At 39.5% G+C, this 11,983-nt stretch overlaps 1 protein-coding gene across 3 annotated transcripts; it reads right to left on the bottom strand.

Moving 5' to 3' along the window:
* Window positions 1-451: 451 nt before the first annotated feature.
* Window positions 452-11,911, bottom strand: LOC146573009 (transitional endoplasmic reticulum ATPase). Of its 3 annotated transcripts, none has more exons than XM_085277516.1 (18): window positions 11,677-11,911; window positions 10,777-10,888; window positions 10,509-10,681; window positions 10,271-10,413; window positions 10,010-10,140; window positions 9,064-9,195; window positions 8,833-8,935; window positions 8,069-8,202; window positions 7,375-7,510; window positions 7,176-7,288; window positions 5,855-6,019; window positions 5,563-5,685; window positions 5,258-5,470; window positions 4,959-5,137; window positions 4,730-4,859; window positions 2,908-3,066; window positions 2,466-2,617; window positions 452-2,383 (listed from the first exon to the last, which is right to left on the bottom strand). In XM_085277516.1, the coding sequence occupies exons 3-18, from the start codon at window positions 10,559-10,561 to the stop codon at window positions 2,284-2,286; spliced, it is 2,166 nt and encodes a 721-aa protein (XP_085133642.1). In that variant the 5' UTR covers window positions 10,562-10,681; window positions 10,777-10,888; window positions 11,677-11,911; the 3' UTR covers window positions 452-2,283. The 3 variants fall into 3 exon arrangements, with proteins under 3 accessions (XP_085133642.1, XP_085133641.1, XP_085133643.1); XM_085277515.1 differs by lacking the exon at window positions 11,677-11,911 and adding an exon at window positions 11,261-11,627; XM_085277517.1 differs by lacking the exon at window positions 10,777-10,888.
* Between the last annotated feature and the right edge of the window lie 72 nt (window positions 11,912-11,983).

The raw sequence follows: 11,983 nt of genomic DNA on the forward strand, positions 1-11,983 counted from the left end.
TTAATGTTTAAACTCTAATTAATTCATTATTATTTTTATGGTCATGTTAGTTAACTAAATAGCTTTGAGTGATGGTGTATGAAACAAAGACCCTGAAAATGTATCTAAATTGGGGCTTTTCCTGGCTAAGAATGGGGCTCTGGAAGTGACTATGTACTACAGTCACTCTGTATGCAGTAAAGATTTGTTTTTGCAGATCATTTTCCTGGGCTTTCTGATCATTTGATAAATAAATTAACAACAACTGTACAAATGAACCAGTGTTGATGTGAAGCAACAGTGCTTGTGTGTTTGCACACATGTTTTGTTTTTACTTAAGAGCACAAGAAAATTCCTTCGGGCAAGTAAAATTTATGTAAACTGTTAAGGTTCAAAATATTGGGGATGGACACCAGAGGAAAAACCCACAATAACAACACTGGTCCGGTCGGGTTGAGTCAAACGATGATTTAATGATCACACACGTGGGAGATGGACACTGTATGCAGACAGTCTCAGATCTCATCTCAAAAAACACATCACCATAGTTTTATGAAATCAGGGTATTAGAACGCCCCCTCCTGCGTAGTGACAGGTGTAATACAATCAATGTTGACAATTTTATTTAACACAAAGAATAACATTGTCTCCTTCCCGAGGGCAGACGCTGACTGCCCCCGTCTCCTGGAACCGTCTGTACCCTGCTAAGACACAACATGGCAGCTACAAGGACTCTTTCATTTGTTAAGACCATCAGTGTGTATTGCTCTAAATCAAGTATATAATATTAAATGAATATTGCTGGATCAGCTACTTCTACTTAAAACATATTAAAACATGACTAAGCACAAAATCACCAAGAATAACATCTTATAAGTGCTGTGTAAGCGCGTGCGGCCTTCCAAGCTCAAAGCCTTTGCCCTCCATAGATCAGTCAGACTCGCGCTGGCTGTAGCTTTTAACCTTTAATTAACTTGAGCACAACTCTAAAATAAGCAACAAACTGCAAGGTGTATGGAATGATCAGGGTTACATCTGCAATGGAAAATCATGTTATTATTCTGGTACCTGCAAGGAAAGATCAAACTAAAGTTATCACCATCACTGTAATGCAAAGAATAATGTAAGGTCAAAAACTTCAATTTATTCTTAATGCAAAGCTGGTTATATACTTCTAATGAACTAATAATGCCATATTAAAATATTAAATGATAATGAGAAAAACATCCCCTCCTTATTTTACAAAACCCACATTTCAACTTATTCATTTTATTATTTAAAGAAAAATGCAAGTCATTTAAATTGTAACATGGCAAAATCACTTGTGCGAAAAAGCTCTTGTATGATAGTATTTGGTACACAGTACAAATCACGTTCCCAGTGAGCGTGAAAGGAATTTAAAATAAGCCTGTATTTAGCTTGTAGCTTGATCCAAGACCTTCTGCTGGCTGAGTCAAGCTTTGTTATATAGAGACTCACTGCTGCTAACGCTACTCATAAAATACAAATTTTCAAGAAGAAGAAGTTTTTATTCATTTCTTAACTGTTAAACAGAAAAGTGCAAACTGATCACAGTGACAACCAAAGCATGTTGTTAGGGTAACAAGATTTTAGACTTGTTTTATAAATTGACTGCGTGGGGACAGTAAAACAAATATTATTCTGCTGATCTGGAGCATTCAGGTGACACCAGTCACCCAAAAAAATTCACCCCAAGGTCAGACCGTGCAATGCTCAGACAAACTATAAAATCCTAAGAGCTACATCTCTGACTCTACAGTGACCTCAGCTATTATGTTAAATGTTAATGTTCATGAGTTGCATCCAAACAATCAATAAGACTTCTAGAACAATATCCTTAGACAGATTTTACAGGAGATATTTAGCCATACTGCACAAACACAGTAAATCAAATACAAATACATCATATCAACTGACAGACACAGTGGTGGAGGGGTCATGATTTGGGTTTGTTTTATAGACACAGGACCTGGACACCTAATTTAGTCACCCATCAAGTTTGCTGTGTATCAAAGTATTCAAAAGTAAGGCCCTCTGTGCACAGCTGAAACAATGTTGTAAAGAGGAGTGGGCCAAAATTCCCAGTGATGTGAGAGACTGATAAAGTCATATAGAAAATGATTTATTATTCACCCTCTTGTTTTATGATTTTATTAAAATTTAGAAAAAGTTTTTCTTTCTTTTTTTCTTTTCTTTTTTTTTTGTTTAAAATTTTTTACTTCCTTTAATCATCTGTCTCATTCCTCCAGAGAAGCAGTACACAGTAGCTGACTGCAGTTTTTGTCACTGGTAGAGATCATCGTCGCCTTCATCTCTGTACAGACTCGGCCTCCCAGATCCAGAACCTTGACTTCCAGACTGGGAACCAGTAGCAGAAGGAAACCTGGGTGGGGAGAAAAGAGTTTCAAGTACAACTAAAACAAGACTGGCTTGTCCACAACTACACGTTTGATAAGCATGTGCACCTGAAGTTTCCAAAACCTCGGCTCTGTTGCAGAGTTTGAGCAAACATCTCATATTTGCGTATGTCATTGTCACTAACAGAGCGACGGGCAAATCGCATCGCCTCTTCAAAGTGGTCCTTCCTGATCTCTGGGACTGGATCAAAGTCCTCATCCTGCAGTCAGAAAAAAAGAAAACAGATAAGGATTTCATGCAAAAATAATACACTGTGTGTGTGCGTGTGTGTGTGTGTTCCCAGTCCAAAGGCTGAAAGTTACAAAACACACAGCCGCCCTTTAGGGAACGTTTTATCTCCCACAGTCTCTGTCTGTACCATGCACACACAGCCTGGTACAACTTTGAGATGTGATTTGTAGAGATAATAAAAGAAAGCCAGAGAAGCCCAATTAGCATTTTCTTCTATAATACATTATATTTTGGTGTAAACAAGCTTGAGCAGCTGACCATAGGGACGCCTGGTCTGTTCTGCCTCTGACGCTCAGCCTTGATCTCGGCCTCTATTGCCTCACGGATGGCCAGCTTACAGGCCCGCTGACAGATCTCTGTCAGATCAGCTCCAGAAAATCCATCTGTGATGCCAGAAAGGTATTCAAGATCCACATCCTGAAGACAAGAGGAAGAGTAAACGACAGAAACTAAGACACTGTAAAAAATAACTTCTGTTTCTGTACACTCCCACAGTGGGTTTTAAATCAAACAGTGAAGATGTGATTGAAGTCAAGGGATTCAACAAAAGTTGAAGCTGTTTAGGAATTTCAGTCATTTTTATCCACAGTCTGCTCATTTTCAGAGGCTCAAATTCATTTGACAAACTAACATAATTGTAAATACAGGGATTTTTCAGAATAATGAGGAAAAATTCCAAACGCTTGCACCAATGGGAATCAAATGCTGTGTTTCCTCTCTAGAGAGGCTGTGACAGGCCTTTACTGAAGCCACATTCAGTTGCTATTTTTGTGCCTTTAGTTTTGTCTTCAGTAACTGAAAAGCGTGTTTTCAGGTTCACAGCATTTAGTTGAATCTGAGGAGACACTTGAGATTTCATCCTGGTTTGATCAGCAGTCACATCATCTATAAACACTACAGTCGCAGTTGTGCTGGCAGCCGTACATGCCGATGCCATGATGGTGTCTCCACCATGTTTTACAGATGACGTGTTACGCTTTGGATTAGGAGCTGTTTCTTTCCTTCTCTACACATCATTTTGGTACAACTCAAGCTTGGCTTTACCTGTCACAAGATATTTTTTTCCAGAAGTGGATTTTATATGTCTTGTGGCAAAATCTAATCCGACCTTATTCTGGATTGTAATACGTGGTTTGTACCTGGTTGTAAACTCACTTGATTTCCATTCATGAAGGCATCTCTTGATTGCAGACTTGCAATAATATGCTTACCTCATCTAAAGTATTCTTGATTTGGCTAGATGTTGTGAAATTGTTTTTCCTCTCTCCAAAAGTTGATTCTGTTCGTCTGGACGTAGCGTTTTGTGGGAGACTCACACAAAAATTTACTTTCCTGGATGATTGAGAATGCATCAAGATGTTTTTCCTCTCAAACAAGGAAATCATTCTGATCATCCACTTTATTTGTCTTCTCTGGTTTTTCAGGGAATTTGTTGTTGACCAGCACATTCAATTTTTTGAAAAATGCTTCAGATGGTTGGTTTAGCTGCTCCTAATCTTTGGTTTATGTCTCATTTTGTATCTCATATTGATGGCTCTAGTGAACAAATTGCAGCGTCACCACTTGGAATCACCTACAGGTCTTTTATCTGGTTAATTTGTCATGGAATACTCAGGGAGCAGGACTCATCTGGCCACATAACTGCTACTGAATTAATTGTCCAATTACTTTTTAGCCTGCAGTAAAGGCCTGGCAAAGCGTATCAGGGGAAAAAACACATCATTAGGCGAGGTCCGTGGACTTTAGACTTAAGGCAGTCATTGAAAGCAACGCATTTTCATCCAAGTATTAATAGCAGTTCCTATATTTAAAATTATTTTAGTTTGTCTGATTACTTTTGAGCCTCTGAAAATGGGGGTCTATGCATAAAAACCACTGCAGTTTTGAAACTGTTAATGCAATCTGTTGGTTAAACACCCTAAATTAAAGCTGAAAGTCTGCGCTTCAATCACACCTCGATTGAGTTTAATATCCACTGTGGTGGTGTACATGGGTAAAATTAAAAAAAATGTGTAATTTTACAAAACTTATGAATCTAACTGTATAGAGCAATTGGTTTTTGTATGTGTGTATCACCAACTCTTGCAACAGGAGATTTGCGTAGATTGGCTTTAAGAATTGCTGTGCGAGATGGCTTATCAGGCAACGGGATGTAGATGAGCTGATCCAGACGACCTGGCCGCAGAATGGCTGGGTCTATGATGTCTGGCCTGGGATGATGAGAGGAAGGATGAAAGTGAGAAGAAAAGTCCGTAAAGAGTTTCATTTATTAACATCTGTACGATACAGACACGCAAAAATGTGTGCACCTGTTTGTGGCACCGATGATGAAGACGTTCTTTTTGTCCGACATGCCGTCCATCTCTGTGAGTATCTGGTTGATGACTCTGTCAGCTGCACCACCTGCATCACCTGCACCGCCTCCTCTAGATTTGGCGATGGAGTCCAGCTCATCAAAAAACAAGATGCAGGGGGCTGCCTGTCTGGCCTGGAGGCAGAAGGAAAAGGTCAAGAGGTCAAGAAAGGTTAAAGTGTAAAGCCAGAACTACAGATTTGATAGAGTACTTTAGTCTGTATTGAGCTCACACTTTCCTCTCTCCACTCTTACCTTATCAAACACATCCCTAACATTTGCCTCTGATTCTCCAAACCACATGGTGAGCATCTCAGGTCCTTTGATTGAGACAAAGTTAGCTTGGCATTCATTGGCGATGGCCTTAGCCAGTAGGGTTTTCCCGCAGCCTGGAGGGCCGTAAAACAAAACTCCACGAGATGGGGTCATTCCAAACTTCAGGAATTTGTCAGGATACTCAACAGGGTACTATGGTGAAGCAAGATGAAGATTCACAGATTATGGATTGAGCTTGTGTTTGTAGTATTGTGGCAAAATTAATGCATGAGTGTTTCTTCCACCTGAACAAGCTCTTGGAGTTCTCGCTTGACCTCGTCCAGTCCGCCGATGTCCTCCCAGTTGACCTGAGGCACCTCTGCAACCGTCTCTCTCAGAGCTGATGGGTTGCTCTGACTTAAAGCCCACTAAAGTGAGGCGATGTTTGGTAAAGAGATGCATATCTATTCATTTATTAATTCCTCAAGAAATATTGATATGCATCTCACATTCATGTTATATGTTGTTCTTTCACTCAATTCTTATAGTTCTACCAACACAAAGAGCTAAATTCATGTGCATTCATGTCTTTTGTACCTGGAAGTCATCCATAGTGACAGCCATTGAGTTGAGCAGGTCAGCGTCGATGGTCTCATCCTCCAGATCTATGAGGGTCATTTTCTTCCGGATGGCTTGCAGAGCAGCTTCTGAGCACAAAGCAGCCAGGTCAGCACCCACATGGCCATGGGTCTCTGTGGCAATCTGGAGTATTTTAAATAAATCACATTAATATTAACATACTAAGTATCAATCAAGCAAATAATATTTATTCATATAATTTTTTTACTGACAAGAATCAAAAAGGGATTTACAGAAGAAGAAAATAGCACATAAAAGTATTAAATCAGTTAAAAGGAAAACAAAATTTAAGGTTCAGAAGTTTAAGTATTTGGTGAGTTTGCTTATATCACCCTAACGTTCAACTATATTAAATTTAACTGACCCTATATTGATAAAAATAATAATAATAATAATAATTTAAAAGAAATAATTTGAATAAATATCATTAGTTTGTTGCATAGATTCCTATATCGCCCCTTCTCAGAGAAGGTTATGTTTACAATTGATATTATAATGCATACGGTCTAATAAAAATTGCAACACTTACAGCAACAAAAGGAGGCATTGTCAAAATGTTTGATTTCATATTTAATTACAAATTCCATTTAAAATTTCAGTTTTATTTCAGTAAAAACTGTTATAAGGAATCATCAGAGTCTTTACATTTATGGGGAATACTCTAATTAAATGATACTCTCTTGCCATAAGTTCAAGCTGTATTACAAGAATATCAAAAAGATCTACAACACCTAAGGATCCTTAATCATCTGCCAGGGCAGGAGGGCCAAGGTGGATCCTTGGTAGAGAAATGCATGTTTTCATCCTGATTAGTTTATTTATAATTGCAAAATAGGACACTGGCCTTGGTACAGGATGTGCTTCTTGTTGCTCTACTTGCAAAAAATGCTCACCTTAACATTCTAGTGGTAATTTTTAGACTTGTTACCAGTACAGTGCTATAAGATATAAATTTTGTTATCAGATCAGCTACTTTCAGCTGTTCCCTTAGTCAGGAGGTTTCATCACGGCAGAGAGCTCCACTATGTAATTTAGCAGATTTTTACACCCTTCAGGGATATTTCATCTGATTGGTAACTGTGTGTAAACTACTACACTATGAAGCCACTAGCTTTGGTATAATGTTCACAAACTCCACAATTTAAAAAGTTGTTGGCTTTTTTTGCTTGAGCCTTTAAGGTGATTGATGAAAAAATAGCAGATTTATTTATTATTATTTAACTCACCATTTCAGTTTTAATTTTATATTAAAGCATTCATTCATTTTCCACTGGCTCACCCTCTCCAGATCGACATCTTGAGCCAGTTTCATGTTTTTGGTGTGGATCTGCAGGATCTCCAATCTACCAGTCGAATCTGGGATTCCAATATCAATCTCACGGTCAAACCTGCCTGGAAAGAAATTGCAATATTTGTAAATGTGTGTGTGTGTGTGTGTGTGTGTGTGTGTGTGTGTGTGTGTGTGCGTTTCTCCTAACCAAAGCGTCTCAGAGCCGGGTCCACACTGTTCGGTCGGTTTGTTGCAGCCATGACAATCACATGAGCTCTTTGCTTCAAGCCATCCATCAGGGTCAGGAGCTGGGACACTATACGCCTCTCCACCTCGCCATGAGTCTGTACATACACATAGACTCACACGTGGTCAAAAACATTTAACTGTTATTTACATGGACACAGGAGAACAACGGGGGGTTAGGTCACTCCCGTCTTAAATCAGCACATTTTTAGAACATTTTCTGCTTGACCAACTCGGATTTGCCTAAAATTGTAATGGTCCAAAAAAGGTCCACTGACCCACCTTCAGGCCCTTTCCACGCCCATTGAAACTAACTAATTTTTCTTTGCAATGTGAAGAGTTTTTATTAGTTTGTGCTGAAACATGAGACTAGACTTTTTTCATATTTTAACTAGCCAGTATTCAGAAATCCAAACAGTGCTTTAGATTTCAATGTGCAAAAGACCATTTACACACACACACACACACACACACACACACACACACACACACACACACACACACACACACACACACACATATATATATAAACACACATACAGGTCCATGCCGATTTGTGATGGAATGATAGTAAAGACTTGCTGAAAGCCAGTTTTCTGCAGACACTGATCTGACCAAGCAGAAACAGGTTTCTTGAATTGTCCCCTCATGTTTACCTTCTCTCTCTTGGGAGCAATGGCATCCAGCTCATCGATGAAGATGATGGCAGGGGCGTTATTCTCTGCCTCCTCAAATGCTTTTCTTAGGTTGCTTTCTGACTCTCCGGCCAGCTTACTCATGATCTCGGGACCTGGTCACAGAATGATACTTTACAAACATCTCCTGCACAGGACTAAGAATAAGAGAACCACTATTTACCACTATAACCTCCATCAGGTTCTTGTTATTCAGCTGACTACATTTTAAAAGTTTTTCTTGAAAGGTCACTAGTATTCTTTGTTGCAGTTATTGGTGTGTTGTTAGTTTGTTGCAGATCTTGCACTTTATGTTGTATTTAATGGATTTTCAATATATGACCGCTACCTTGGCAAGAGATGTGATCTCAGTGGAACTTCCAGGTTGAATAAAGGTAAATAAATAAATAAATTCCCCTCTTAATTTTTCTCTCTGTTTATTTTTTTAAAACGTTTGTTGTTTTTCCTTTTTCTATTTACTGTGCATTTCTGTTTTACCTTTCAAAGAGGGTTCAATCCATCTCTTGGTTAACTGACACAAGACACTCAACAGAAAACGAACTGGAGCACAGTTTTTACAAAAGTAAAGAATTGCAAAACCATATTAACTCAAAGTTTTAATTAATTTATTACTAGTATTTTTTGTTTGTTTGCTGCATTTATTTGCATAATATTCTGCTTTGCAGAGAGTCATTTATTTCCTTCTGTGCTTTAGATTTTCAGGCCTCAGTAGACAAAAGTCTCACCATTGATGAGGAAAAAGAAGGCACCAGTTTCATTTGCTACAGCTCGGGCCACCAGGGTCTTTCCTGTTCCTGCAGGGCCGTACAGCAGGATACCTCTGGGGGGCTGAGAGAGAAGGGAAGAACATACCAAGTAATGCAAAAAGATGCCATGTTAAAATGGAAACAATCACTATTATTGGTGGCTGGGATGATAATTTGTTTTTGAACTGCATGTGTGTGTGTGCATGATACCTTAACTCCGATAGCCTTAAACAGTCCTGGGTGTCTAAGAGGAAGCTCCACCATTTCTTTGATCTGGGCCAGCTGCTTCCGACAACCTCCAATGTCATCGTAGCCAATGTCATTGAGACTCTCCTCTTCATCCTGTCATGCACCAGAAAGCCAGACAGTTTATTACTGTATGTACTGATTAAAAGATGAGGCGATGAGATTTCTTTGGGTATATCTTTGCATCGTCAAAGGTCCCTTTAAGCCATTTTTATAAATTTGATAGTATCCTGAAACAAGAAAGTCATTTGTCCTGAGTCAGACGTTCGGTTCTACAAAAGAGACTTCTTTTTACTGGAACAGGAAGAAATCGGATGGGATGAAAGAAGAATGAATGTCACACTAAAAAAAAACTGCAGAAACCTAAATAAACCCCATGTAGTCACAATCTTCATCTAATGTTTAATCTAAAAAGTATTTGGAGATTGTTAGTTCAAAATACCTAAAACTGGGGTCAATACAAGCAAACAATATTAAATTCATGGAGTTGCTCTGTAATATAATTTAATATAGATGTGAGAGAAGTGAGTCGTAGCTGGAAATAAGTGAAAGTATATGTCTATTTTTGATGCAACAAATGAAGCAACAGTTTATACAATGAACTAACAAAAAATTAACAAATCTGTGAGAAGAATATTTACTAGTTTAATTTTAAATGAGCCAAAATGCAGTCTGATTAATGTTATTTATTTATTGTACAACAACACATTGCCAATATGATACATGCAATTTGCAGTTTCATAAAGGACTTTACAGTATAAGCTCTACAATCTGGAACAAACTGGTGCAATACTTCTTGCAGTAATTCTCCAGATAGGAGAATTTTGATATAAAAGGGTTTTCTTACAGTTCTTTAAATGTTAACACACACTAACATCACACAAAGCAGACTCTTTAATCTCTCACAGACCTCTCTCTTAATTGGCTCTCCCTCACAGTAGATGACTGTGTCAGGGGCAACGATGCAGTGAGGGCTGGGGTCCGTCTCCACCACCTTGAACTCCACAGCTCGCATGCTTCCCCTCACCAAGAAGATGTCACCTAACAATGAAAAGGAGAAGCCACTACATTCACAGCAGCTTCTTGTGCTCTTTGAGTTTCTGTTTTATGTTATAATGTGACCTCAGCTGATTTTATTGCGCTATAACTAGCAGCTGAGGTGTTGCTGTACCTTTGTGCACAGGCCGGTAAGCCTCCAGAAAGTACGGTTTGAGGAAAACATCAAAGAGGTTCCCTGATAGGCCTTCAATGGTGTCATCTATGGGGAGCACGTGGATCTTTTTCCCATACTTGATATCAGGACAGGCATGGATACTGTAATGACATGCACATCAGCAGACACCTGTGGATTATGGTAAATTCATAGCTCCACACTACACTCAAAGCCACAGGCATGAGGTCCACTGCACCTGATGACGTCACCAAGCCGGACACGCAGGTTGTTGCGCGTCACACGGTTCATCCGAATTCGTTCATCTCCACAGGTGTCATCCGTCAGGACGATGCACACTGTTTGCCGTCGTTTCCGCCCTCTCAGCACCACGGTGTCTCCTCGGAAAAGCTGGAGCTCCTCTGTCTTTCGCTAATGCAAACACACACACTCACACACATAAGCCTAACAGTCTAACAAGAAGACAAACAGGACTCTGTGTGGCTATATTTACACCTTACACACACCTGTGATAGGCTGACAATGCTGCTGTCTTCACTGACAGCCTCATCTACAATGAGCCTGTTTGGTCTATGCTTCTGCTTCAGGATGGCAGTGGAGTAATCTTCTCCCTTTGGGCTTCCAAACAAGAGACGCATTATGGCACTCTCACATGTACGTGAAGCTCTAATTTCCTCATGTGACTCTGTGCTGTATTTAGAATCTGTGTGGCTCTGCACATAGCAACTATTTGATTTCATAAACATGAAAATATTATTTGATTATCAATAATTAACTGTACAGGAGTTTTAACATTTTTATGATCTTGAACAGCTGCACTGTGATTTCTCATTATTCAAAGTTTCATGACACAAAAATCCATATTGGATAAAATGTCTTTACTCCTTAAAATATTTTACTGCATATTGAAACATGCATGACTAAGCACACACACACACACACGCATGCATACACAAAGTTACTGTGTGCATACGCAGCTGTTTCACTCACTCTGCTCCTCCTGAGCCTGGCATGACTGCTCCTCTTTGTCCTGTCACACTTTAGATTTCCTTCAATTTTTCACCCTCAGAGTTCACTCCCTCACTGTCTTCTGTAGGTGTTTGCCCTCGTAGATTCAAAAGTTGATCTTGTGTAGTTCTAATCAGCACCGAAGAGCTCAGATTTCCCTCTGATCTGACCAGCGCTGTTCAGGTTTTAGTCTTTCTGAAGCTCTGATATTTTCCCAGCAGTCAGAGTCCTTTTTCTTTTCCTCTGTTTTCTTAAAGCAGCATGTTTACAGGAGGTGCTGCCTGCCTGTTTATCAGCGGAGGTATAAATATGTCCATCTACTTCTCTGTCTTATTATAACCCCAACATGGGTGGACCCATACACACACTTTCACACACACACTCCCTTGCACACTTACCTTGGAGAGTGTCCCAGAACAGATACAGTGTGATATTTCCTCCTCCTCCTGCTACTAACCAACAAATGCAAGAAGAGCTGAGCGAGCCTCAAACGCTGTGAAATATTTATGGGTCACAATAAGTTCTGCTTTCAAAAGAACTGACATATCGTCCTTTTTATCTCCTGGACGAGTCCTCTCTTTTCTAAAACCATTGTCCTTCGACTCCTTGTCACCGTGACCGAAGTGAACTGCTGTTGTGCTCCGGCTGCTCTCGGCCGTTGGTGTATTTATGTTTAGTACACACATACATAGACACACCCTCTCA

Source organism: Mchenga conophoros, linkage group LG6 (assembly GCF_057382185.1).
Source record: "Mchenga conophoros isolate Kocher_MC1m ecotype Shallow Benthic linkage group LG6, M_conophoros_male_GT1.1, whole genome shotgun sequence".
Taxonomy (NCBI): Eukaryota; Metazoa; Chordata; class Actinopteri; order Cichliformes; family Cichlidae; genus Mchenga; species Mchenga conophoros.